Source organism: Neohortaea acidophila (genome assembly GCF_010093505.1).
Source record: "Neohortaea acidophila strain CBS 113389 unplaced genomic scaffold BDY17scaffold_1, whole genome shotgun sequence".
Lineage (NCBI taxonomy): Eukaryota > Fungi > Ascomycota > Dothideomycetes > Mycosphaerellales > Teratosphaeriaceae > Neohortaea > Neohortaea acidophila.
The window spans coordinates 1,407,237-1,431,556 of record NW_022985510.1 but is presented as its reverse complement, the minus strand read 5'-3'; the positions used below and the strand labels follow the sequence as shown (position 1 = coordinate 1,431,556).

At 56.9% G+C, this 24,320-nt stretch overlaps 12 protein-coding genes across 12 annotated transcripts; 3 read left to right on the top strand and 9 right to left on the bottom strand.

The window, feature by feature from the left end:
- Nucleotides 1-493: 493 nt before the first annotated feature.
- BDY17DRAFT_289327 (uncharacterized protein) lies at nt 494-1,411 on the bottom strand. Its single transcript, XM_033732346.1, has one exon. The coding sequence runs from the start codon at nt 1,370-1,372 to the stop codon at nt 782-784; it is 591 nt and encodes a 196-aa protein (XP_033594204.1). The 5' UTR covers nt 1,373-1,411; the 3' UTR covers nt 494-781.
- Nucleotide 1,412: 1 nt separating this feature from the next.
- BDY17DRAFT_289326 (cyclin-like protein) lies at nt 1,413-3,347 on the bottom strand. The gene has a single exon (XM_033732345.1). The coding sequence runs from the start codon at nt 2,945-2,947 to the stop codon at nt 1,583-1,585; it is 1,365 nt and encodes a 454-aa protein (XP_033594203.1). The 5' UTR covers nt 2,948-3,347; the 3' UTR covers nt 1,413-1,582.
- Nucleotides 3,348-4,323, top strand: BDY17DRAFT_289322 (uncharacterized protein). The gene is made up of 4 exons (XM_033732344.1): nt 3,348-3,476; nt 3,536-3,628; nt 3,686-3,729; nt 3,790-4,323. The coding sequence occupies exons 1-4, from the start codon at nt 3,458-3,460 to the stop codon at nt 3,838-3,840; spliced, it is 207 nt and encodes a 68-aa protein (XP_033594202.1). The 5' UTR covers nt 3,348-3,457; the 3' UTR covers nt 3,841-4,323.
- Nucleotides 4,324-4,456: 133 nt separating this feature from the next.
- On the bottom strand, nt 4,457-6,828 carry BDY17DRAFT_289318 (uncharacterized protein). The gene has a single exon (XM_033732343.1). It carries the CDS (start codon nt 6,544-6,546, stop codon nt 4,585-4,587), a length of 1,962 nt encoding a protein of 653 aa, XP_033594201.1. The 5' UTR covers nt 6,547-6,828; the 3' UTR covers nt 4,457-4,584.
- Nucleotides 6,829-6,966: 138 nt separating this feature from the next.
- BDY17DRAFT_306994 (uncharacterized protein) lies at nt 6,967-7,975 on the top strand (the record flags this gene model as incomplete). Its single annotated transcript, XM_033735080.1, has 2 exons — nt 6,967-7,171; nt 7,230-7,975. The coding sequence occupies 2 exons, from the start codon at nt 6,967-6,969 to the stop codon at nt 7,973-7,975; spliced, it is 951 nt and encodes a 316-aa protein (XP_033594200.1).
- On the bottom strand, nt 7,891-8,998 carry BDY17DRAFT_289315 (uncharacterized protein). Its single transcript, XM_033732342.1, has one exon. It carries the CDS (start codon nt 8,734-8,736, stop codon nt 8,221-8,223), a length of 516 nt encoding a protein of 171 aa, XP_033594199.1. The 5' UTR covers nt 8,737-8,998; the 3' UTR covers nt 7,891-8,220.
- On the bottom strand, nt 8,999-10,504 carry BDY17DRAFT_289313 (ras family-domain-containing protein). The gene is made up of 4 exons (XM_033732341.1): nt 10,211-10,504; nt 9,816-10,083; nt 9,387-9,765; nt 8,999-9,163 (listed from the first exon to the last, which is right to left on the bottom strand). Exons 1-3 carry the CDS (start codon nt 10,238-10,240, stop codon nt 9,440-9,442), a joined length of 624 nt encoding a protein of 207 aa, XP_033594198.1. The 5' UTR covers nt 10,241-10,504; the 3' UTR covers nt 8,999-9,163; nt 9,387-9,439.
- A 138-nt stretch (nt 10,505-10,642) lies between these two features.
- Nucleotides 10,643-12,970, bottom strand: BDY17DRAFT_289310 (ATP synthase regulation protein NCA2-domain-containing protein). Its single transcript, XM_033732340.1, has one exon. The coding sequence runs from the start codon at nt 12,810-12,812 to the stop codon at nt 10,779-10,781; it is 2,034 nt and encodes a 677-aa protein (XP_033594197.1). The 5' UTR covers nt 12,813-12,970; the 3' UTR covers nt 10,643-10,778.
- Nucleotides 12,971-13,044: 74 nt separating this feature from the next.
- BDY17DRAFT_289307 (ERG25, C-4 methyl sterol oxidase) lies at nt 13,045-14,858 on the bottom strand. Its single transcript, XM_033732339.1, has 3 exons — nt 14,450-14,858; nt 14,097-14,367; nt 13,045-14,033 (listed from the first exon to the last, which is right to left on the bottom strand). The coding sequence occupies exons 1-3, from the start codon at nt 14,479-14,481 to the stop codon at nt 13,386-13,388; spliced, it is 951 nt and encodes a 316-aa protein (XP_033594196.1). The 5' UTR covers nt 14,482-14,858; the 3' UTR covers nt 13,045-13,385.
- A 3,001-nt stretch (nt 14,859-17,859) lies between these two features.
- BDY17DRAFT_14944 (uncharacterized protein) lies at nt 17,860-18,696 on the bottom strand. Its single transcript, XM_033729608.1, has one exon. It carries the CDS (start codon nt 18,552-18,554, stop codon nt 18,096-18,098), a length of 459 nt encoding a protein of 152 aa, XP_033594195.1. The 5' UTR covers nt 18,555-18,696; the 3' UTR covers nt 17,860-18,095.
- Nucleotides 18,398-21,649, top strand: BDY17DRAFT_289301 (uncharacterized protein). The gene is made up of 2 exons (XM_033732338.1): nt 18,398-20,892; nt 20,943-21,649. Exons 1-2 carry the CDS (start codon nt 18,838-18,840, stop codon nt 21,345-21,347), a joined length of 2,460 nt encoding a protein of 819 aa, XP_033594194.1. The 5' UTR covers nt 18,398-18,837; the 3' UTR covers nt 21,348-21,649.
- A 184-nt stretch (nt 21,650-21,833) lies between these two features.
- On the bottom strand, nt 21,834-24,173 carry BDY17DRAFT_329242 (serine/threonine-protein kinase SRPK2; the record flags this gene model as incomplete). The annotated part of the gene is made up of 4 exons (XM_033737861.1): nt 21,834-22,578; nt 22,631-22,874; nt 22,929-23,951; nt 24,004-24,173. 4 exons carry the CDS (start codon nt 24,171-24,173, stop codon nt 22,126-22,128), a joined length of 1,890 nt encoding a protein of 629 aa, XP_033594193.1. The 3' UTR covers nt 21,834-22,125.
- Nucleotides 24,174-24,320: the final 147 nt, after the last annotated feature.

Below are 24,320 nucleotides of genomic sequence, written 5' to 3'. Positions count from 1 at the left end.
ATCTTCAGGCGGCTCTTCGCAACAAGGCAGTGGCCAAGGCAGTGGCCAAGGCGTAGGCCAACAGGGCGGTCAAGGGGGTGCCCAACAAGGCGGTGGCCAACAAGGCGGTGGCCAACAAGGCGGTGGCCAACAAGGCGGTGGCCAACAAGGCGGAGGCCAACAAGGCGGTGGCCAACAAGGCGGAGGCCAACAAGGCGGTGGCCAACAAGGCGGAGGCCAACAAGGCGGTGGCCAACAAGGCGGTGGCCAACAAGGCGGCGGCTGGTCTGGAGGATCCTCGGGCGGTGGTCAACAGGGCGGTGGTCAACAGGGCGGCCAAGGCGTCGGCCAGCAAGGCGGTCAACAGGGCGGCGGTCAGCAAGGCGGCGGCTGGTCTGGAGGATCCTCGGGTGGCGGGAAACAGGGCGGCGGTCAACAAGGTGGCCAAGGCGTCGGCCAGCAAGGCGGTCAACAGGGCGGCGGTCAGCAGGGCGGCGGTCAGCAGGGCGGCGGTCAGCAAGGCGGCGGCTGGTCTGGCGGATCCTCAGGCGGTCAACAGGGTGGAGGTCAGCAAGGCGGTGGCAAACAAGGCGGCCACCAAGGCGGCGGAGGCAACAGCGGCAAGAACTCCGGAGGCGGCAGTGTCGGAAGCCAATCCCACGGTCACGGCGGAGGATCGAACTCCGGCGGTAGCAGTTCTCAAGGAGGTGGATCGTGGGGAGGAAACCAAGGCGGCGGCAGCTCAGGAGGCGGAGGGAGCGGAGTTGGCTCGCAAGGAGGAGGGAGCGGCAGCTCTCCCCCGTCATACGGCGGCGGCGGCGGCGGTTCCCAGGGAGGGGGCAGTGGTGGCAACTCCCCACCCTCCTACGGCGGCGGCGGCGGCTCCGCACAACCACCACCAGCGACAGCCGCCAGCGCCCCATCGCCGCAAGCCACCTGCGACTCCACGACTACGACGCCCGTGGCGCCGCAAAGCGCACCGAGCTATGGTGGTGGAGGAGCGCCGAGCTATGGAGGGGGAGCACCGACGACTACGCCCGTTGCTCCACAAGGTGGTGGCTCTGCGCCGCCCGCGTATTCTACTCCTACTACGCAGCCGGCTTATGGTGGTGGTGGCGGAGCACCGCCGCCGACGACGACGACGTCGCCTGTTTCGCCGCAGGGAGGGGGGTCTGCGCCTGCTGGGTACTCTGCGCCGGTCACGTATGGTAGTGGAGGGGGTGGGTCTTCGCCTCCGTCTTATGGAAGGCGGGTTTGAGATGGGAGAGGACGGAACACTCGCTTGTTGAGGGGATTGTTGGCCGTGGGTAATGGATGGATGCAGACACACGCTCATTATTGAAGATAGATGGAGGAGTCTGGACATGTACTTATATGGCGACGGCATTGGCATTGAGAGGTTGGGAAAAAAGACCAATTCACACACATCACATCTCATAAGGTACACGGATGACATTGCGGTATCAATGTGACTGAAGGAACACTCACTCCCAGCGCCCAAATCGTAAAGCATTCAGGGGTATCATTTCACTCGTTCCCTTCCCCAAAGCTCACCAGAACGCCGACGCAAAACCCGAATCAATTCACCCGCCATGCACATTCGCTACTCCTCCACTTCCCCTTCTTCCACATCTACCTCCTCGACTTTTGCTTCCCCATTTCGCGCGCCTCCTCTATCGACTTTTCCGGCAGCGTCGGCTATCGCAACATCCACTTCGGCCTTCAAATTCGCATCTCGAACCCTCTCCGCCTCTTCTCTCAATTTGGGGTCGCCGCGCGGAGCCGCGGGATCCAGAGGAGTCGCCTGCAGCGCGCCACTTGGATCTCGATCACCCTCGTCTAATCGCTGCCGCTTACTCTCCTGTACATCTTTGGCCACGCCGTTCGAATGAGGATGCGCTTGCTGCTCGCTCTCTCGCTCTCGCTTCACCCCTACAGAACTGGCATTGCTCTGTCTCCGCTCGCTGTAAACGGCGGGCGGGTTGAACGGAGATTCACCGCGGCCTTCATCTTTCAGCCTCGTGCTGTCGTATCCGTCTCCCGCACCGTCAGTGGATAGCGCAACGTAGATACTCCTCTCGCCATCCGAGCTATTCGCGCCGGGGCCGGTGGAAACGCCATTGACTTTGTTCGACGACGGATCGTAGCTGGCACACATGAATTCAATTGCTCGGCGAACGTCCTTTAACCGTACGTGCTGCGCTTCCCACCATGGTCGGCCCTTGGCATCGTCGGGGATGGCAACGTCACAGTACCTGCAAGCAGCGTGAAGGCTGGCGATGGCGATGGTGCGGCTGGTGCAGAGGAGGCAGAGCTGGGTATTATTACTATCCGTCACGAAACTCCAGGCAGCATTGCGCAGACGCTTGTTGTGCTCGAGGCCGTAGAATTTGAGCAGCTCGAAGAGCTGGCGGTGCGGGCTTTCGACGGTGAGATCGAAGCAGAGCGTCTCCAGCAGCACGTCCTCGTTGTGCAGGATGCAGTCGCGCCAGCGCCACCAGTCCTTGCTCTGCTCGTCGATGATGAGGTTGGGGTTCTTTTGCGCCACGCGGCAGAAGGCGAGGATCAGCTCTTTCATCTTGCGGCAGCTCTCCTCCACTTTCGTGGCGAGGAAGAGCGCCGTGGCGGCCGCCTGGTACTGGTGGAGTTTGGGGATGCCGTTGTGTTCTTTTTTCAGACTCGCGCGCATCAGGAAGCGCTGGAAGAAGATGGCGGCGGTGGAGAGGGTGAGCTGCGGGAGCTTCAACATGATCCCCACCTGCACGATGAAGTTGACGCCCTTGGCGCGTAAGTCCTGCTCTTCAGCCTGGCTCATGCCATCCTGAATGGAGGGCGTATTGGCCAGCTCGGCCTCGGTGAAGGTCCATTGCGCCTCAGCCTCAGCAAGCACGCGGTTGGGGGATTTGGGGCGTTGGCGAGTGGCAGGATGGGAGGAGGGGAGGTGATTTGTGTTGGAGGGCGGGGGCATGGTGGCCGCCGCGGGTGGCTAGGCCGCGCCTGGCGTTCGCGGACGTCGTGACTGGGGATCTGGGCCGGGGGAGATGGCGAGGTGTGGTGTTGGAGATCGAAGATCTGATCGGTCGATGCGGCGCAGGAGTAATTTTAGTCAGGGTTTCTGCCGAATCCGATGCTCGTGCCTGCGGTTGGAGAGCATTTGCAAGAGAGGACGCATGGGATGGCGCAAGTCGAGGGTGTCAGAGGATATGACGGGGGGAGATGTTGGTATGTATTGTCCTCCCTCCCACGAAAGGCACCGAACGAGGCGGATTCATGTAAGAAACCACGTGCCAACGGAACCAGCTCCGCGCGCGTGTACAGTAGCACTCATTGGGCGTAGTTTCAGTCACGGTCAGGCGAGGCGAAAGAGAACTCAAAAGTTCGATGCACTTCACATGGGTATTTGCCGTTGAGAAGTGCAAACACGCGCCGCGCATCCGTTGAAGCAAATCTATCGCACGCCTCTTCCAAGCCAGCAATCATGCCGTCAGGACAGGGTGGTGAGTCCGCCGACAAACGAGACACTCCACAGCACTTTGTCACTGACTCGCAAGCACAGCCGGGACCAACCCCATCCACAACAAGAAGCCGAAGAAGGCGGCCAAAGAGGAGGACGAGGATGACAAGGCACACAAGGAGAAGCTAGCTGCTGGTACGCGGGAAAAACGACGGAGGGGTGGAGTAGGTGGCTGATGTGACGATGTTACAGACAAGAAAGCGAGAGAGGAGATGGCCAAGAAGGCGTCTGGCAAGGTTAGTGACTCACACCGGCTTCCGCGTGGCAGTGAGGGGCAGATGTTGATCTTTGAGCAGGGCCCGATGAACACCGGCCAGCAGGGCATCAAGAAGAGCGGCAAGAAATGAGGGAGAGCGGATGGCGCGTAGCGATGGGTCACGGCCGATGGCGATGAGATGCGAAGGCAGTGAGGTGTGGCGGCAGTGAGCGTAGAGACAGCGTCAGGGTGACGGGAAGCATGAATTTGATACTCCTCAGCTGCATATCTACTCAAGAACATTCACATTACCCTCTGACTCACTATCATGCGGTGATGAAGCTCTTGAACCACATGTACAGCACGCAACGCAGAGTGACGTGTACGCAATCAACACAGCACAACTCCTGCCCCAAGCAACATGAAAGCACGACATCCACGCAAAAGCAAACCCTTCTCCAGCCCCCAGCAACTGCAAAGCAGTGATGCCAAAGACAACTGATGAAAGGGACACATCAAAAATTGCACCGCCCAGGGCCCCGTGGGACGCTGGTGGCGCCCCTGCCCACGATGTGCAATGAGGCAGAAGGGCGCCAGGAAGATGAGCGTTCGGGAGGGCTCACTCCACAGCAAGGTAAGTTTAAGGAAAAGAAGAAGAAAGAGAGGAAAGGTCGGAGCTGTGAGTCTGAACTTATACACGTCTCCGCGCTAGTGGCTTGGCGTTTGGGTGTGCTCAGATATTTTAGCTGGATTCAGATTTACGCGCGTGCTCAGATATGTTAGCTGGATTCAAATGTACGCTTGTGGTAGCCTGAGGCAGGATTTTACGTGTGCAGACTGGTTTCATGTATGTTGGCGGTGAAGACGCCCAAACTCCACGCTTTCAGTTCAAATATCATCCAGCATCCTCACTTGCCAGCTCATAAAACAAGAGATACACCTCCCGCTGCATGCCCAGCACCTCACTCGTCTTACACTCCTTCACCTTGTCATCACTAATCCTCCACCATCGATCCGGCCCCTTCTTCCTCCGCATGCGATTCGCAGCGCTGGACAGACTCAGCGATCTCTTGGTGTTGCCTGTCGTGTCCACCTGCCGATCTTGTGGAAGCGGAGGCAGGCCAGGCGTGGGCATGGCTTCCAGCGGGATGTTCGGTGTTGTGGTAGTGCTCTGCGATGCTCGGCCGGGCTCAGGAATGGTGGAGGCTGAGGATTGCGATGAGAGTGTGCTGGGAGATGGGATGGCCGGTTCGAGCGGCGCTGCGGTCGTCCGTGGCGAGTTCGCCGACCCATTCAGCCTGGAGCTCGTGGGGCTCCTCTCCGTATCCAGCGCAGTAGATATCCGGGGACTCGACATTGGGCTCGGCCGATTGCCAAAGATGCCGTCTGTTCCCATAGACGTTGGTGTGGAGTAGGGCGCGCTTAAGAACTGCCGCCGGAATGTCTCGTAGTGTCCACTATTATGGCCGCCTTTGTGCGTTACAACCGCGAGCAGACGGTAGGTGTTGCGGTCCAGCAAGCCGCCCAATGACAACGTTTCTGGGAACGCCACTTTCGCCGTGTTCTTCGAGGAAGACGAGCCCACGTCCCACACAGATCGGCTGAGATGAAGAGACAGGATTCGCGGAAAGTTCGAGATGCGCATGTGCCGAGATATCCGTCGTTTCGGTGCTGTAGACAGAACGGGAAGTTTGACATCGGCGGGAGGCTTCTCGGGATCCTCTCGTAGCGCTGCTTCGAGTTTCTCTCGATTTGCTTCCAGGGCTGTCCGTTCCGGCTCAGACAGGGAAGACTTGTCGAGTTGCTTGTCGAGAACTTGCAGCGCATGGTCCAGTCTGCATCGGTCGCAGGTGAAGTCGTCAATGTGCTCCTGTTTGAACATCCCGTCGAAGCAGGAGTTCAGGGATCCGGCGCTTTGCGGAACGTTAAGGGTCAATGTCACGAACGAGGAGACGTGGGGTTTGGGCTTGAAGTGGCAGTATGAGCACTCCACCTGCGACTCCAGTTTGCCTTCGAAGGGAAACGTGAATTGCTCTTCGGCGTCGGTATCGTCGATATCTGGTGTCTGGGAGCTGTCGCCCCGAGCGGTGGCTGCAGCTTCCTCCTTCGCAAGTCCTGCATCATGGTTTGGAGCCATCTTGCTGTCCCTTGGGCCGTCTGCGACGGTAGATTTGCCATCCTCCAAAGTCGTGGGTTGGTCGTTGCTCGATGGCGCTCCCCCCACCGCTACCTTCTCATGCCCATTACCCTCACCCCTCCTACTCTGCCTCCGCACCCTCCGCCCTGCATGGTTCTCATCACTCAGCCGCTCGGCAATCAGCTGCAAAAGCTCCTGCGCATCCTGCTGCGAGCGACTAATGCGGGTGCGAAAAGCCCTCTCGACCACCAAAATGAACGGCTGCGCACTGATCGTCTTCTTGTAAATCGGCCGCTCGTTCAACGCATCCAGCACATCCTTCAACCCCGCCGTGACCAAGCCCTGCTGCAAACTCAACAACATCCACTCCGGCACCCGACTCCCGCCGCCGCCCGCCTGTCTCTCCTTCCGCCGCTGCTCCTCGACCGCCGCGGCAATATCATTGTACATTTCCGGCCCATCGAGTTTCCGGCGGTGCACTTCGCGAATCAGGTATAGCCGCAGCTCCGGCAGGCCGGAGAGGGCTTGCAGTACGCTGTTGATGAAGCAGTCGTTGGCATTGTTGACCAGCCCCACCACGCCTTTCTTGCGGCTCGCGCGCGAGCTGTTGGCCGCCTCGTCATCGAAGAAGAAGGTCGGGCCGAAGACGTAGACGAGCGTGATGGCGGCGAGTGAGGCTCCGGCGGCGTATGTAGCGACGGTTAGGGGTCGGTCGGGCATGTTCGCCTACTGTCTGGGAGGTGGAGAGAATGGTGGTACGCGAGCGACTGTTTTATGAAGGGCGTTTGGCGTTGATGGTGCGCGATCGTCCGTTCCAAGCTCTCCTCCGTCTCTTCTCTCCGTCCATCCTTGCCAGGGTGTACAAAGGGGTAGCAAGCTCTTCGAGGACAAAGGACCAGCACGTGGAGGGTAGGAGTCGGCGCTAGAACTCCCGGTAAAACGCGATGTTGCCGTAAGCTTTTGTGCAGATTTGGATGCAACCTTTACCCATTGGGCCTGCGATGGCCACTGCGGAGTCGTCCCCCGCGCCGCCGGATTTGATTAAGAAAGCCGCGGCTCTTCCCGCCGCGATGGTGGACTTCATGTTTTCTGTCGAGCTCGGGAGGTCGAATCGACCATCTGCATGTGCAAGCTGCCACAATGTCTCTTCCATTAAGGCCGCGAAAGGTATCGCAATGTCCCGGATGTCTACGCAGCTATGCCTTTGCCCTCTTCTCCGATGGCAAAACGTCTGCATTGCCCTCCTCATTGCGCCAGCAGATTAGGGGAAAGAAGAGAATGGCCAACAACTCGGCGACGGTGACCGTCAAATTACTCAAAGATGTCGAAGCATACGGCAAGTCCGGTAAGGACAGCATCACAGCAGATGTCCACGCCCAAACCTCTCTAACAAGCACGCACAGGCTCCTTCGTCCCCATAACCCGCGGCGCAATGCGCAATTCCTGGTACCCCTCCCGCATCGCCGAGTACGTAACGATGCCGGAACTACAAAAGCTACGCCTCAGCAACGTGCCCATGGAGCGCAACTTTGAATTCATCACCCCGGAAGCACTGCAGCAAAGGAACAGGAGGAAGCGAAGAATCATGAGCGAAGAAGACATCGAGCATGACCTCGCACAAGCCCCCGAACAATCGGCCGACGCATCCTCCACGCCTCGACGATTCGCCGCAGCAAGAGCTCCCGAGATAGAGAAAATCACTCCCCAACGCAGTCTAGAGCTCGTCGAGAACTTCGTCCCGCACCGCCTTGAATTCCTTCGCCAGCCTGCACCCGAGAAACCCAAACCCAAGAATCCCATGCCACAATTCCGCGGCGCTGCAGGCGACTTGATGGCTTCACGGTTACACTCGGAAGACGGCAGGCTGCGCGCTATCTTCGGCTCGGTGACGCCGCAGGATGTGCTCGCGGCGGTGCGGGAGGGGATGGCGCGAAACGATGAGGCGGCGAGGGTGGTGTTGCTCGAAAGCGAGATTGCGTTTGTGGATTTGCCGGATGTGCTGGGAGCGGAGGCGGGGAGGGTGAAGCATTTGGGGGATTTTACGGTGGAGATTAGGGCGAGGGGGGCGGAGGGGGCGGTGAGGAGGGTTGTGAGAGTCTTGCCGCAGGAGGAGAGGAAGGAGGAGATGGTTGTTGAGGAGGTTGAGTAGTTGTTTGCGGATGCATGGTACAAATTCATACAACGATTTTGCGGTGCACGATGCCGTGATACTACGGAGCCCTGTCCCAATACCAGCAACGAAGGAAGAATATCGACACAATCCCCGCGCTCACCACACCTTTGAAGCGCATACTTATCACCCCTGCCCTCTTCAAGTCAACACAGCCAATGGGTGAAATGATGGCGGCGAAAAGAGAACTGACACGTCTAGTCGATCCCAACCCTCACTGCCCATCAGACAGACTGCTGAAGCGCTGGAGCCTCCTCCCCATCCGAAGCCCGCGATCCCAGCAAGTCATCACTCTCTGGACCAGCGGATGCAGCTTCCTGCACCGCAGGCCAGGCGTCATCATCATCAAAATACGGCGGCGGAGGAACATCACCAGCCTCAGGCTCTCCGCCTCCTCCCTCTTCCTCCCTCTGCTCATCCACCGATGCATCAAACCTCACCACAGTCTCCCGATCCGGAGGAGGCGCCCAGAGTTCCCATCCGTAGAAGGCATTCAGACGCACAAGCACCCGCCCCATCAGGGCATGAGTCTGGTCCGCGAGCCTGAGCAGGCGGGTGGTCACGATGCGTGTGCGCCTTGCTTCGCGGTAAGAGAGGTATTTCTGCAGGTTTAAGGCGAGGATGCTGATGAAGATGAAGAGCAAGAGGACGGTGTTAAATGACGGCTTGCGCGAGGCTGGGACTTGGAACTCTGGCTGGGTGGCATTTCCATCGATGATGAGCTTTTGCTGGTTGTGCATTTCTGGTGATTGGGGGGATGGTGTGTTGTGTTGTTGTTGAGTACGATGACCCGTTCGGGAGTACTGAAGAGTATGCAAGCGAGTTGGAAGAGTGTTGGATACGATTGATGAATGGATGATGTGAGAGAAGGATGGTAACCGAACGATTCAAACAGCCTCTGGGAGGATTATTTTCTGTCATGACATAGACAAGAGCAGGGGAGGATAAGGAGAGTGCAATGTGGTCGCCGAGGAAGAAAGAGAGAAGAAGTGACCAAGGTGAGCCCTGATGTATTGGAAAGAGAAGGCGAGAGAACTGAAGGAGACTGCATATCGAAGTGGAGCAGCTACAAAGAACCTCAAAGATCACTTGTATTCCAACACGAAATCTTTGATTATCGCTCGTCTTCGTCGGATCAAATGGTGCCAGGCATTAGGGACAGGCAGTCTTCTGGCAGAAACCGAGTCAGTCGTACCACGGCTGTACAAATCAGAAAGTCATTGCCTGTATGATAGATTAAAAACAAGGCCGTCCTCGTCCTTCCTTTTCATCCTTCTAGACCCCCAGTCATCTCCCAGCGAAGCCCTAGCACGCAACGCCCGAGCGCCTTGCCGTGCCCGATCGTCCTCCATCATTCTAGCAATGCCGCCACCTGCTTGCAGTCACTCACCTCTTATTCCAAGAGGAAGGCTTCGCCCCTCTGTCCATCACTCACGCAACCCCTTAACAACAATTCTTCCCCAGCCCCGCCATTCCTCCCGCCGCGCCCCCAACCTGCACACCCGCCTGCTGCTGCTGCGCCTGCGGTTGCTGCGTATCGACAATGCGCTTCTTGATGTCGCTCGCGAGGTTGAAAAAGGCCTTTTCCACGTTGATGTTCGCCTTGGCCGAGACTTCCATGAAGGGGATGCCGAGCTCGTCGGCGAGGGCCTGGCCTTGCTCGACGGAGACGGCGCGCTTCTCTTCCCAGTCGCACTTGTTGCCGATGAGGATTTTGTTGACGCCTTCGGTGGCGTGTTGTTCGACGTTGGAGAACCACGTTCGGATGTCTGTAGAGTGTTAGCTTCGCCATGGTTGTTGCCCTTCCTCATAGACGCACTGTTAAAACTCCTCTCATCCGTCACATCATACACCAACAAAATGCCCATGGCGCCGCGGTAGTAGGCGGTGGTGATGGTGCGGAAGCGCTCCTGCCCCGCCGTGTCCCAGATCTGCAGCTTGACGCGCTTGCCGTCCAGCTCGATGGTTCTTATCTTGAAGTCGATGCCGATGGTTGTGATGAAGGAGGGGGTGAAGGAGTCTTCGCTGAAGCGCAGCAGACAGCACGACTTGCCCACGCCCGAGTCGCCGATGAGGAGGAGTTTGATCTGAGGGCCGGGTTGTTAGTTGGGTGTAGAGATGAAGGGGATGAGATGAGGAGGGGTGGGATGTTGAGGGGGTGTGGTGATTGCCTGGCACAGTATGGCTCAAGCACCACCTCCCGTTGGCACGTACAAGAAAGTCATAGTTTCTCGTGCCAGCCATGATGGTGTCCGGCCGCCGTCGCAGGCACCGCTAATCTCCTCGTCTCGTCTCCTTCAATAATCGCCGATGGGTAGGTGGGTGGAAGAGGGGTGTGCTTCCAAGACTGCCAGCTGCTTTGTTCTGTGATATTCTTTGGGCTGTTGGGTCGAGCGGTGAATAGAGAGGCGGGAGTGGGAGTGCGGCGGAAGTAAGAGTGGTGGTGATGTGGTTGTAGAGAGGACGGAGGGAGAACGTAAGTCTTATGCGGGACGTTTCAACCGCAGCACATCCGTGATGCGACGACCCACGGGGCAGCGAAGTTGGCGGGCGCTCGGGAGGCGAGACCCCGAAATGCCAAGCCTTGCACGTGGTTGCCTCACCTCCCTCCATCTCTCTTTTATTAGCATCGGCAGTACATCATGCCTATCGCTGAAATCAAACACGAAATAGAATAGGGGGATAATCTATGAGTGTATCTCATTGCTTTTCCCATTCCATCCATCGGGATCGTGACCCAGCGCCGCGCTGCCATATTGCTCTCACCACCCATAGCACATAATCACGCCAACCACCTCCCATAAGCCCACCGAATCCTCTCCGCCACCTTCTTCTGCTTCTCAATGCCCGTCCGCACATCACACAGCTCCTCCGTCTCCTCGCCAAACTCCCGGAAAATCTGCGTCGGCATGACCTTCTCCGCCGCCAGCCTTAGCACATGCACCTCGCACAGCAGCAGCCCCTGATCCTTGTAATGCAGCTCCCCGAAATCCGTCGGCGCGCTGTCGACGAGGATGCGATCGATGTTGCGCAGCTGGCGGAGCATTTTGCCCTGCTTCTTGGCCGCTTTGGAGCCGCGCTTCTCGCTGAGGGAATTGCGAAGGGAGCGGGTTACGAAGTAGGTCACGAGGATTCCGGGCGTCAGACCGACGAAGCCGAAGACGAGTTCTTGCGATTTGAGCAGGGCGTCGATGCCGCCCATTGCGATTTCGATGTCGACTTTCGTCTTTTGCACTTGGATGAGGAGCGCGCGGATCAGATTGCCGCGTACGGTGCCCATGAAAGGTGAGGAGAGGTCTTTCTCGTATGCCCTGAGGACGGGGGTGAGGTCGCCTTCACGCACTTTGGCGCGGATGTCTGCGATTTCGACATCGGTCAGTTTGCCGCCCGAGTCGGTCGCATCGGCTGGGTTCGCAATGGCAAAGTCGACCACCATGCGTTCCAGGCTGTCGCGATCGCCTTGCAGCGAGCGTTTCGACATGATGCTGACTTCGCTGCCTTCGTCGTGTCGGATGGTGCCAATGACTTTGCGGGTGGGTTCGACGACCCAGTTGCGCCAGAAGTCGATGATGGTTGCTCCGAGGTCTTGTATCCATTGGACCACCTCCGCCTGCCGGTTGACCAGGATGCGCAGGACCGTGCTCGAGGAGAGGATACCAACCGTGACGGGAATCCAATAGCGTATGATACGTGACGGCTTCCCATGCTGGCGCACTAATGCCTTCGTAGACACGTCGTACTGAGGCAAAGCCAGAGTCAACACTCTCGACAGCCTCTCTGCCACGATTTCCGGCCGCAGCGAACCCGCATCGCTACGATCCGGGTCCTCCGAGTCAGCAGCATACAACGGGTCGTCCTCGGTCAAATGGGCAATCGCAGTATCAAACTGCTCCACTGGCGTCTCGACATCATTCGCCTTGGCCAACACCGCCTCCATCAACACCACAGTCCTCGCCACCGCACTCTTCCACTTCTCTCTCCCATCCCTCTCCCCAGGACTTGCAAGTCCATCCCCATGCACACTCTCATTCGCCAGCCCCTCTCCAATAAGCACGCCCAACGCATTCGCATTCCGTAGTCGAATCCTCCTCAACGCCTTCTGCTTCTCCCGCACCTCATTCCGAATGCGCGTCACCGGACTGAGAATCTGCGTATGCAGCTCCTGCACACTCCTCTCGCGCACCACCTGCCTGACCAACCCATAAAACTCCCTCCAGCTCTGCCTCACCGAGTTCCCCGCCTCCCGACCCGCAGAAGCAAAATCTCCTCGATCACCCGCTGCTCTCGCCCTCACATCGTCCCAGATTTTACTGCCCCAATCCCACAGCCGTAGAGGCGAGACTTGCGCGCTGTAGAGCGCCGTGTACCGCTGCGAGCTCAGCACTTCATCCCAGTACCACAGGTCATCGGCGATTTTAACTGTCGAATTGAGGATAATCTCAATCGCGAGGCCGTACACCAATGTTGTAGCTTTGGACGCTAAGAGCCATTCGAGCTCCGTCTCAAAGACATCTTTTTCCGCGGGTGGGGTGGCTTGCGTAGATTGCGAGGCTTCAGGTTGTGCAGAGAGGGCGGAGAGGTAGTATTGAATCTGGTAGGAGGAGAGGAGGGCGCGCCGATCAGAGACGCCGGGTGAGAGGGCGTGAATAGCAGCTTGGAGGGATAGAATTCGCGTCGAATGGCGGAAGGAGTCCCTGAGTGTGGAAGGGGAGGAGGAGGCGGAGACGTCCAAGGGCGCGGCGGAGGAAGTGGAGGAAAGTTGGACGCGATCAAGCTGGGCGTCGATGCGCCGCACTTGATCGAGCACGAAGCTCATCTCGCCTGACAATAGACGGTGGCTGTAGACTGGGTTATTTTACGTCAGCATGAGTGTGTGACAAACGTGGTGGTTGTGGCTGGAAGGTGGAAGTTGTCGGCTTGATTCCGGTGCCGTTTTGGGAATTGGACAAACAGTGACGTCGAGCCAAGATTCTCCAGGCCATGTCGTGTCTTCAGTGTCCCATTGATATGAACGATTATTTTCGTACACAAATCTGAAGGAAGCAATACAAGAGTGTTGATCTAGCAACATGCGTGTCACTTGATAGGGAAAGAGCAACGTGGAAATGTGAAAGCACATTCGAGCTGCTCATCCACGCATACCGCAGGATGAGCCATTCATTCGTCTCTCTACAAATCTGCCGTGAAGAACTGAAGGATATGCACAATCTAAAAGCAACAAACCCGCCCATCGTTCCCATGCTGATCGATGAAGAAGGTCAGAGAGAACACCCCGACGCCTTACGAGGGAATAGCCAACAGCCGCACGGATGGCTTTCCAAAAAATCAACAGTAGCGCTCCGGAGTCCTGCTCGGGGAACAATCGTATCCCTTGTATCCACCGCACCATCTATTGCACCTTCCTCAACGCGGCAATCCTCTTTTCTCTCCGCCTCTTGACCGCCTCGGGGCTGTTCTCGGTGTCGCAGATGTAGTCCCACCACCTGAACGAGCTGGAGTAGTTGCCGATGAACTTCTCGTGATGCTTGTCGTGGAAGTCGGCACCACCCCACCACGGGAACCAATGGCGCATGCTGATGGGAAAGTCGTAGCCAGAGTGGGCGTCAATGGCCTGGAACAGGCGCAGGACAATCCACATGTACATGGTGAAGACGTGCAGGTCGCCAGTCAGGGCGCACCAGACAATCGGCACACCCACGGTCCCCAGGCCGAGAAACGCGACCTCGATTGGTGAAGCATATTCGGCGGCCATTCCAAAGGGCGCGGAGTATTGATGGTGGATCTTGTGCACGTACTTGTACATGGGGCCCCAGTGAAGGAAGCGATGTTGCCAGTAGTGCCACGCATCTTCGAGGACGAAGAAGAGGGCGATCTGGAAGGCCATCTTCCAGAGTGGCGGGAAGGGGGCGGAGATTTTCATGCCGCAGTAGTGGGCGAGGGGATGGAAGAGCCAGATCTGGGGTAGTTCGACGGTGAAGTGCTGGAGGAGGACGAGCTTCGCGCAATTCCATTGCTCTTTTGCCGAGGGTACTTTTGCCTGTTCAGAGCCATCGTCAGTCCCGAGTTCAATCCACCATTAATCGTGGAGGTGGCGACTCACATCTTGAATCTTGTACTTGTTCATTGACGGCATGCAGTCGATAATGATCCACGGAAGACTCCGCCCAAAGTATACCAGCTCATGCATGACGAAACTGAGGATGCCGGTGGCGAGGGTGTCGTTGTTCATGTACGCATACCACGCCTCCCACAATCGCTCAAAGTAGTTGAGTTGTAGTTGTGTCTTGGAAATCTCGTAGAACTCGTGCCAATAGGTGTTCTGCGTGTGAGGGAGCATGACGTCGGCGATGGCGGTGTAGGTGGCATTGTTGCTGTTTGAAAATGGGTCAGTGAACAGTTGGAGGAGGAAAGTGGCGGTTTCTTTGTTGGAAACACGGGTGAAGGGAAACGTACAACACCGAGCCCATGGAGAGCGTGGTGGCCATTGTGTTTGCCTCTCGAGTGTGGTGGGTTGTGATCAAAGACAATTCCAGAGAGAGGAAGGTGTCAGGTTAAGGGAAGAAACTGAAAGACACACAGAGATGCAAAGAACAACGCTCGCAAAACCAGAGCATGCTCCCTAACGTTGAAGGCGGTAGGGCAAAAACGCGTGACGCTGGGGATAAAAAGTGGCGCGACTTTCAATTTCTCAGAGTCGCATGAGCCCACATTAGAGTTTTTGAGGGGCAGTGGCGATCTAGCGCTAGCTCAGGGCAACGTGAACTAAGGTAGCTCAGGGTGAACGCGAGTTTGAATCGGAGTCTTGGCAGGAGTGAGGCATTTGTATTAAGCCAGGGTAGGGGACTTGCACGTGATGTGGAGTCATGTGACCGAAGGCCTCTGCGAGACCAGTCCATACAGTTTCATGTGTTCGCATTACATTCGTTTACTCTCTTTTCGCAGGAGCTGGCTTACATCAGGCTATACAGATAGACAGACAGCGGTCCTATACTTCCCATTCTCAAAGCACGACCCTTCCCACGGAACGAGCAACACCATTGCTGCCACCCCTAGCGGTGGTCATGCGGATCCTTCGAAGCACCACAGCTCCGACGCAATGCATGCGGTCAACGCTGTTGACGGAGTCCGGGATCGTGCCGAAATTTTCTGCGCGCAAGAGACGCGCTGCATCCAGGAGGCTGCGCTGCTATGGTCCGTCGCGCCTACGTCTCCCCGTTGGTTGATCCACTCCCTGGCTCACCGAGAAGGACACTCAAGATCATCCGATTCCTCGAAGAAGATGCGAAGATCTGAGTTGTTCTCATCCGATTGACATGGCGGTCGGTTGACGAGGTGTTGTTGATAGCCTCGCGGGCGGGGCCAGCTTGGCGCAAGGCCAAAGTTCAGGCATGGGGCTGCTGGCTCGCGACTTCCTCCCTTCCTCAACTTGAGACGAGGAAAGTGCTCCCTTCAGACGAGGAAGGTGGGAAAAGCCAAGGCGCCCACACGTTGGGATTTCGAGAGTAGGGTCGAGTTAGAGTCTTTTGTAGAGCACCGTAAAGACATTGTCAAGTTCATTTGTCGTAGCCATGCACACGGAGTTGACGTTTCCCGCGCGCCGTCTGCCCGACTGGGACAACAGCTTCGGTATGGGTACGCCCTGCCGTCGCTGGGAGACCGCCATGGATGTGGAGGGCGACGATCCGGCCCAGTCACCTTCCGACGCTCTGGCCTGCGATGATCCCGTCGCCGAACGGGATCAGATTCGCGCAGAGCTCGCCGGGGATGGGTTAGGGGAGCCTGACATTGAAGTGGAGGTCTTCGTCCCAGTCGAGGCCGAGGACGAGGACGACGCGGCCGGGCGTATGTTGCAGCATTGTCGAGCATCATCGTGACTTTCTAACCGTCTCGCAGCGCCGAAGAAGAAGGGCAAGAAGGCCGGCAGTATGTCGCAGAGGGTGCGTACCGTAGCATGGCAAGCGTTGACACCGTGATCAGAGAACGCCACCACCGCCGCCGCCACCACCCCCTCCTCCTCCTCCCCGCCCTACCCCTTGTTCGCCCCGGGGGCCCCCTTCGTCTTCCCCTTGCCGGCCTCGCCCTCCGCCCTCCTCTTCTCCCTCCTCTTCCCCTTCGCGCCCCCGCCCGCCTTTCCCTCGCCCTCGCCCGCCCCCGCCCCCACCACCACCATCACCACCAGTACGAGCTTCCTGTTGAATCCTGGTCCCAGATGGCAAATGCTAATGTGTTGTAGAACGGTGAAGGAAGAAGAAGACGACGGAAGGTAGTTCCAGGACGATTTCGACGGTATGCTTGCCCAGTGAGATGCTGACTTTGATTCAGCGTCGTAGAGCTGCAGCAATCTTTGCGCGCGTTCTTGGTTCCGCTGTAAGTTACTCGTTCGCAGTATGCTCATCTCGTCAGCAGGATCTAACAAGACTGCGCCATGTCGACGCAGATTTCTAACCAAAAAACCCAAAAAATCCAAAAAAAAAAGCCTTCGCGGGTTGTCCGATCTATCCAGATTATTCGGCAGTGAACACTCGTGTTCCCGGGTCTAACAGGCCGCATCCGACACCTCCGCGAAGCACCGTATCGTTGAGCGAATTCCTCCGCACAGCACCAACAGCGGCTGTTACTCCACCAGTGCTGAAAAGCGCCGGCCGCTCGCCGCAACCCTCCGAAGGCCGGCAATGGGCGAGAGGCCTCGACTCGTGGGATTGTCCCATACCGCCGAAACCCGCACAAGGTATCTCGCGGGGCATGTACGCCATTCTTGTCTTATGTATTGCTGACATACATCCGTAATAGCGATCGAGTATGCCATATCTGAGCCGACCGTGTGGCAAAGCGAATTTGCTGCACAAACTGCACAGTCCAAAGGAGAATTCCGCAACAGGACCAGCGGCGATCGATCGACATGCAAAGAAGTTCCTGCCACGAATTAGCCTCGCTTGTTGGCTCGCGATTTGATCCAGACCCCTCTACCTTGCATGTCCCCTGGGTACGACGTTTCGGGAGCTACACGCTGCCTGCACAATTCGATCGAAGGCCAGCAACACCTGCGGGTTGTCTGATCTAGGTGGAGGGGTGGGAGCAGGGCCGCCGCAACACCATTCCGAAGCCCAGCACCACCTGCGGGTTGTCCGATCTAGGTGGAGAGACTGGACCAGGCCACCGCAGCCCAGTTCCGAAGCCCAGCAACATCTGCGGGTTGTCCGATCTAGGTGGAGGGGTGGGAGCAGGCCCGCCGCAACACCATTCCGAAGCCCAGCAACACCTGCGGGTTGTCCGATCTAGGTGGAGAGACTGGAGGGCTTCATCAGCGAGATCAATCCGGGCCGCATGTTCAATGCACAAGACCCCGCACAACACTGTGCAATCCTGGACGATGACCTGAGCCCTGCTCGAGCAGACGCCGGAAGTCGCCAGACTGCAATATACAACTCGCCGACATATCGCCACATTTATCCGCCATTTCCTGCCTCTTGTCTACGCTTCGGTGGTAGCCGCACGGCACAATTTGATCGCCGAAATCTCTTGCATCGGAATCGTCTTTGGATCGGAATCGTCTTGGATATACGCCTGGTGTTCTGCATCATGGACACGGCCAACTGCGAATATGTTTTTCGATATCGAAGGATCTAAAGGCAACGTCGCTACGAACGCCTGCAACACATCAGTCACCGCTGGATACGCCACTTTCGCTCGCATCAGAGTCAAAACTTGGATCGATTTGCGTCACCGATTTTGGACATGGATTTGGGATTATGCTGTGGCACGCCCACCCGTTTGGACCGAGTAGATGGGTTGGGTCAGGAGGAGACGGCTTGAATACGCGCCCAAAGCGCCTTTGGGAAGTCGGGCAATGATGAAGGGAGGAACCCGGAGGCTTTCGCCTCGGCCTGGGGAAGTGGTTGCCGATCAAATTACGCTTTCCGGGGGCCGCTCGCGAGTGCGCACAAGTCGTCAATGCAGACGTCACTCTTTGAGCACTCAAGTCATGTTTGTACCAATACCTACAGATCGCAACAACGAGCCGTCTGTCAAGTCTTGACCATCTGATTTTCGCTCCGAACCCTAACGGATGCGCTCTCGAGAAGGGCTCTTTCGATTCTCTTCACCAGACCCGCCGACCTTCACGACTTCTGAAAGGGGCCAAGGTGACCAAGTATAGCGCTGGTGTAGGGATTTGAGGTGATAGCCGCCCCATGTCGAAGTCCAGCCTCTTGACGATGGTCATCTCCATAGCATGAGGGCAATGTGGTAACCATCTGAGTACACGAGCCTTACTGCCCACTGAACGATTACTGCCAGACGCCCTGCAGCTCCCGCTTTTAGCACTGCCAGGCCTACAATGCGGGTAGTTGCAGAATCGAAGAACCAGGCATGTCACACATCGCGGCACAACTCCCAAGCAATCTGGTAGCAATGCCCGCCGCTTATGGCTCACCTCGCCGTTACGATCGACTTCTGCTGGCGCTGGCGACGATTCCATTTCACGCGATGATACGAGCGCTCCGCGGAAGTGCACGTGCAAGGTCGCCCGCCACGTCGCTCCGTTTGCATGTGCACTCATGCACGGTGTGTTGCACAAGTTTGGTCATTGATTCGCTAGATTCACCTCTTCCCAGGCTCACTTTCAGCCACGGTCTTCGTTTCACCCCCTTCCTTTGAGTGTAGGCGCTTCATGCCCTTCGCAAACACCCTCACTTCTTTGTTAGCTTGCAGTCACCCACCACATTCACTGCATCTCCCTGGTGCCTATCTACAAACTCCCCAACTCCTTTGACTTGTTCCCCTCCTTCTCATCTCCTATCCCAGCGGTCGCTCTGCGCTATCCCCCCCACCTCCTCGCCAACATGGCGATCCTCGATCGCGACAAGATGACCGACGAGCGCGAAATCAAGAACCACTTGTTCCGGTTCAACGGCCCTTACGACTTCACCGATCTTGCCAAGAACATCATCCCCAACTCGCCGGACGACTACGGCGTCGTCTACGGGCTGGCTTCGAAGCAGGGCTACGTCAGGGTTAGGCTTTTGTCGAGGGAAACCGATCACGTTGGAAATGTCCCACTCCACATCATCGACATCTCGACAGCCATCCGTGGAGACATGAACTTCAACTACAAACAATTGAGGACCTTCAACCCGACAGACATCAACACTGAGAAGCTGATGACAAGAGAGCATGTACAAGGCGGCACTGGAACCCATTTCAGTCTTCAGAAACACGTGGAAGTCTTCCTGACTGGTGTGGTCCAATACAAAAATCGGATTCCGGAGCTTGAGCGGTACATCAACTACCTTGGAACTCAAAAGAAGATTGAGCACACGGTTCAGTCATTCATCTACAACATCAACAAGGCTTCGAATGACCTCGTCAGAGTCCTGAGCAAGAAAGACTTCACCATCAACGACGTCGAAATTGCCACCAAGGAATATGGCAATGAGACGCAGGGGATCTTCGACAAAAGTCTTGTGCAAGGAGTCTACATCATCATATACCGAGATTTTGACCCTTCGGACTTTGAGCACGCCAGGCTCGACGGCGTTGTCAAAGACAGCGAAGGTGGGGTCCTCCTGGGATTCGGCGATCATGCTATCTATGTCGGCCAATCGGTCAACATGGCGGTTCGTCTAGGATCGCACAGATACGATATGTACAACAGTTCCAAGAAGGGCTACGGGGGAACCCACTACTACGTCGCCCGCCGTGCCAAAAAGTGGAGCGCAAGGAGACTCCTCAATCAATACGACGCCGAGGGGGGAAACGCAGTCCAGGCGGGCCTACTGCTTGACATATACGAGAATGTCTTCATTGTCTTGCTCAGAGCATACCACAACGGCGTGCTCAACTGGAATACAGAGACGAGGACTGGGGTAGAGAATGTTGAGGATGCCATCACCAAAGACTATTCTCGGAAAGAAAGGTGCCTCTTGTTTGACGATCTCGCAACCGCAACATCTCGGCAAACGGGATATGCTGATCCCAAGGATCCAGATCGCCACAACGCATTCGGGGTGAAGACAGGGTTGAATGCTAGCAGCCCTATGACTGAAGGAGAGCATGAATTATACTCGAAGAGGATCTGGAGTCTGATTCGCAAGCCAGAGATCAACCGTCTTGAGTTTCACCGCTCGGCCTTGATCGCTGGAAGCGCTAGCAAACAGATGACTTTGTTTGACTTGTCGTATAAAGAGAGCTATACCACTATAGCTACCTTCAGGATCCAAAGACCACCCGGCGACGATTTTCCCAGTCCGGGGGACGAATTCTACGCAGTGTGGGAAGTCAGCACAAGAGGATCGCATCCAGTGCCATACTTCCGCATTCAAAACATCGGCTGCTGGTCAAACTGGGGATACGCTCTGCGACTTGCGTTCAAGATAGTGTGGAAGAGCAAGAAGACCGGCAAATGGCGCACGAAATACCTTCAAAGCGCAGGGAAGCTCCGCAGTCACGATGCGAAGCGTGCTGGCTCTTTGGCCGACTACTGCTGGGGCGTGGCAATCTATGCATACCTCATGCGATCAGCGTGGCCGGAGAGGCAGAGTTTCGTTCCAAATTTCGGTCTGGCCCACGTCGTCGAGGTCACTGTCAACCAGTTTGAGCAGACCGCTCATTGTGTCCCAGTCACGGAGCCACTACAAGAACTGAAAGGGCCAAATTACGAGTTTTCTCTCGCTGTCGCGACGATGAAGCGGCTTACCGTGCAGGTTGGGACTGTGACGCAGCGGCTACAAAACGTCAACGGCCCCTGGCAGTCGCTCTCATTTGAGTGGGTAGAAGGGCACACACAGAGATACATCGACAACGCCAAAGCGGCGGGCAGCACTGCTGAGTCCGCGAGGGACGAACTCTCCAGGTTGAAGAAGCGCACCATGTGCGATTCGTGTTGGCTACAACATAATGTAAGTAATTGCGGTCTTAATGGCCGTCTTGTTCACTAACAACCACACAGTCCTCGAAAGCAGGCGGACAGGTGCAATGCACTCAAGTCAAGAAGTCTGACGGCACTCTAATGAACTGGTGTGAGCCCTGTCGTCTCAAGGGGATTGCATGCAGTTGGACTCGAACGGATTGGCTTGGTGGAGATGGTTTCGATGAACTGCTACCAGGGAAGGCGCCCTCCAACCCACAATGCAGGCCTTTACGAGGTGCATTCCACGATCTGCTGCTCAAAGCGGTGCTCAAGCAGCCTCGCGCAATCGATGCAGCCACGGCAACATACGAGACACGCGACCCTGACTACAAGAAAGTAGTGGGCACAGCGGAAGAGGGTGATGATGATGATGCTGATGATGGTGGCGAGAGGCAGGCAGATGCTAGTAAAGGCAAGAAGCGCAAAGAGCCGGCAAAGAAGTGAGGTGTGAAGATGGGATTCGGGAGAGGATATCCTACTCGAGAGGGCGACAGACTACTGGCATGGCTTCATAAGCAAGGGCACTCGGTTCGTACATGGGGGAGGCCGAGAGGAGAGCGATCGCCATCATCATCACTTCACGCGATGATGGTACTTGCGCTTGCAATCCTCTTGGTTGCGGATTTGTTTCTTTCAATAGCTCAGAGTAGAATGCACGAATGGTACGTACCCTCATTCTCGCGTGGGCAATGTGTCTGCCGTGCAGTGGCGACGGCCTCGTAGTGGCGTCACTGCGCGTGAAGTAGATGGTACTTCTGCCGGCACAACCTTGTACCTCGTATGCTTGTCTGGTTGGCATATCCAACCATTAGGTAAGATTCTTGACGAGAGTGCGCGCACGGCTGGCTATTCCCAAGCAGCAACACGAATGCAACGAAAGCGACAGTCTTGCACCAACCTCATATAATCGCCCAGACAATTGCACGAAGCTCAAAGAAAAGCCATAGGCGGAATAATCTTGCACGACCATCTAACAAACCCATAGAAGAGGGCAATACCTGTGTCTGTCTGTCTGTCTGTCTTGTCTGTCTGCAGTCGACAACGCGACCAACCAACCAACCATAATACCGTATACATCCCCCACTCCCATCCTCAATCTTCCCCATCCCATAACGTAAAAGTGAGTGTGAGGTCGGAATATGCACAAGAAGCACAGAGTCTCATCTTGTTGTCGTAGTCATCAAAAACCACCCACTCTGCCCTCCCTCCCTTCCATCCCACACTACCGCCCCGAGCCCGAAGACTTCTTCACCTCCGTCGCCCACCCCTCAATCCCATCCCCCTTACTCCCCACCTCAACCCCCAACTTCACCCCCTCCATCCCTTTCGTCTTCTCCAAAAACGGATGATTCGACATCCCGCCCGCATTCGCGCGCTCCGCAGGAAGCAATTCCAACATCGGGATCAAAAAATCGGCAATGCGCTTCGCCTCCTCGACAGAGAAGTGGTACTTTTCGCGCAGCACGTCGGGGAGGGCCCAGTGGCGCAGGCGGTGGATGTTGCGCAGCTCGCCCTTGCGGTTGAAAATCTCCTGCGACCACTTGCCCGCCAGACACAAGGATTTCGGGAACGTGCCGAGGAGTTCGATGATTTGCGCAATGTGGTCGTCGTCTTTGCCGTATTTCGTGCCGGATTGCGGGTCGAAGAGGTAGTCGCCGGTGATGAGTTCGAAGACCTGTGATGCCTGTTAGACGAGGAATATACTTGGTTAGCTGGGGGTTACGCACCATGCATGCCATGCTCCACACGTCTGTGCTCGCGCCCCATTTCGCGCCCAAGATGACTTCGGGCGAGCGATACTGTCGAGTCTGAATGTCGTTGGTGAAGTGATGTCCCACCCAGCATGCATTGCCGAGATCCGCAATCTTCACCGAGATGATTTCGATGCCGTCGCCCTTCTCCAATTCCTTCGGCTGGACATGTGTCGTCTTGTCGAGGTCAATGTCAGATACATTATTGGCGAGTATATCGCTGCGTCCAAGAGTGTCAGTCGTCGTCATCAGCGATGCATCAGGGAAAACCCACGCAGTCTTTTCCCGCTCCTTCTGCGAATCCACCTGCTCCAACTCCTCCCCGCCCGACTTGATCCCCAACATCTCCACCATCGACCTGACGGCCTTGGGAGGGGTGGGGGGATTGGAGGCTACAACGGCACCACTCATCTCAGCACCACCACTCGACGAGGGAGATTGGCCATGGATGGCTTCGTTACCTTTGCTGTCGCTCATGATGCGGTTCAAACTCTGCGTGCTGCCGGGGTAATTCGTAAGGTCGTTATTGGAGAAGGAGGCGTTGAGCGGGCTGGGCAGCGGCTGGCTGCCGGTAATGAGCGTTCTCCGTCGCCGCCTGCCGTTGCGGTGGTCGTCCTTTTCCTTGTGTTCGTCTTTGACGTACGTCTTGACAATCTGCTCCACGTCGCCAATCTCAATCAGCACGTTCTCGGGCTTGAGGTCGGTGTGGATGATGCCGCATTCGCGGTGGAGGTAGTCGAGTCCGAGCAGGACTTGTTTGGTGATTTGCTTCACCAACGGCATGGGGATGCCACGGTGATTCCATCTCTTGATCAAGCCGAGCAGGTTCTCGCCCAACACCTCAAACACCATGCACACATGCATGCCGTGCGGGCCCTTGTGGTTGAAGGAGTCCAGCAAGCTGACGACGTGTCTTCGGCCCGGGTGGTCTTTGTTCGCCTCCACCACCTTGTTGAGCAGCTTGATTTCATCGAGCGCGGTCTCGGTATAATGAGCGGCGGAGCGCACCACCTTCAGCGCGACGTGCTTGCCGGTGGTGTTGTCCTTGGACAGCCATACAGTGGAGAAATGGCCCCAGCCCAGCTTGCGCACGACCGTGTATTTGCCGTCTTTGTACTGCTCGCCGACCTGAACCGGGTGGTAGCCACCCTTGCAGTAGTCTTCCGAGTCTTCCTCGTCCGCGGTATTTTCGGTGGCTTCATCGCCCGATGATTCCGAGCCGGAGGGGGATTGATGGAGGTCGTGGCCGTACGCCGCCGCCTTTTGGTGGTTGAGGGGGGAGTGTTGGCTTTGCGCGCTGCTCGCATCAGTACAATTGCATTTACACGGACAGGAGCAGGAGGGCCTACCTGTACGGATTGCCGCCGGCGCCTTGCTGCTGCTCGGTGGTGATGATGGGCTTCAGATCCTGCTTCCTCCGCTTCTTCCCGTTGCTGCCATTGGAGGAGGAGGAGACGGCATTGCCGACCTGCTTGGCTTTATTGATGGCCGCCTTTTTGATGCCCTCGGTGCCGTTCATGATGTGCTGGCGACGGCGGCAGGGGGTGGATTAGGTGGCGAGTGGATGCTAATCCGGCGGTTTTGGCTTCGGCGGTGTGCGCCGCATGGGAGGGTGGTGACGTGCTTGTTGGGCGATGCGCAGCTCCTTCACTTTCTCGCGGCGGCT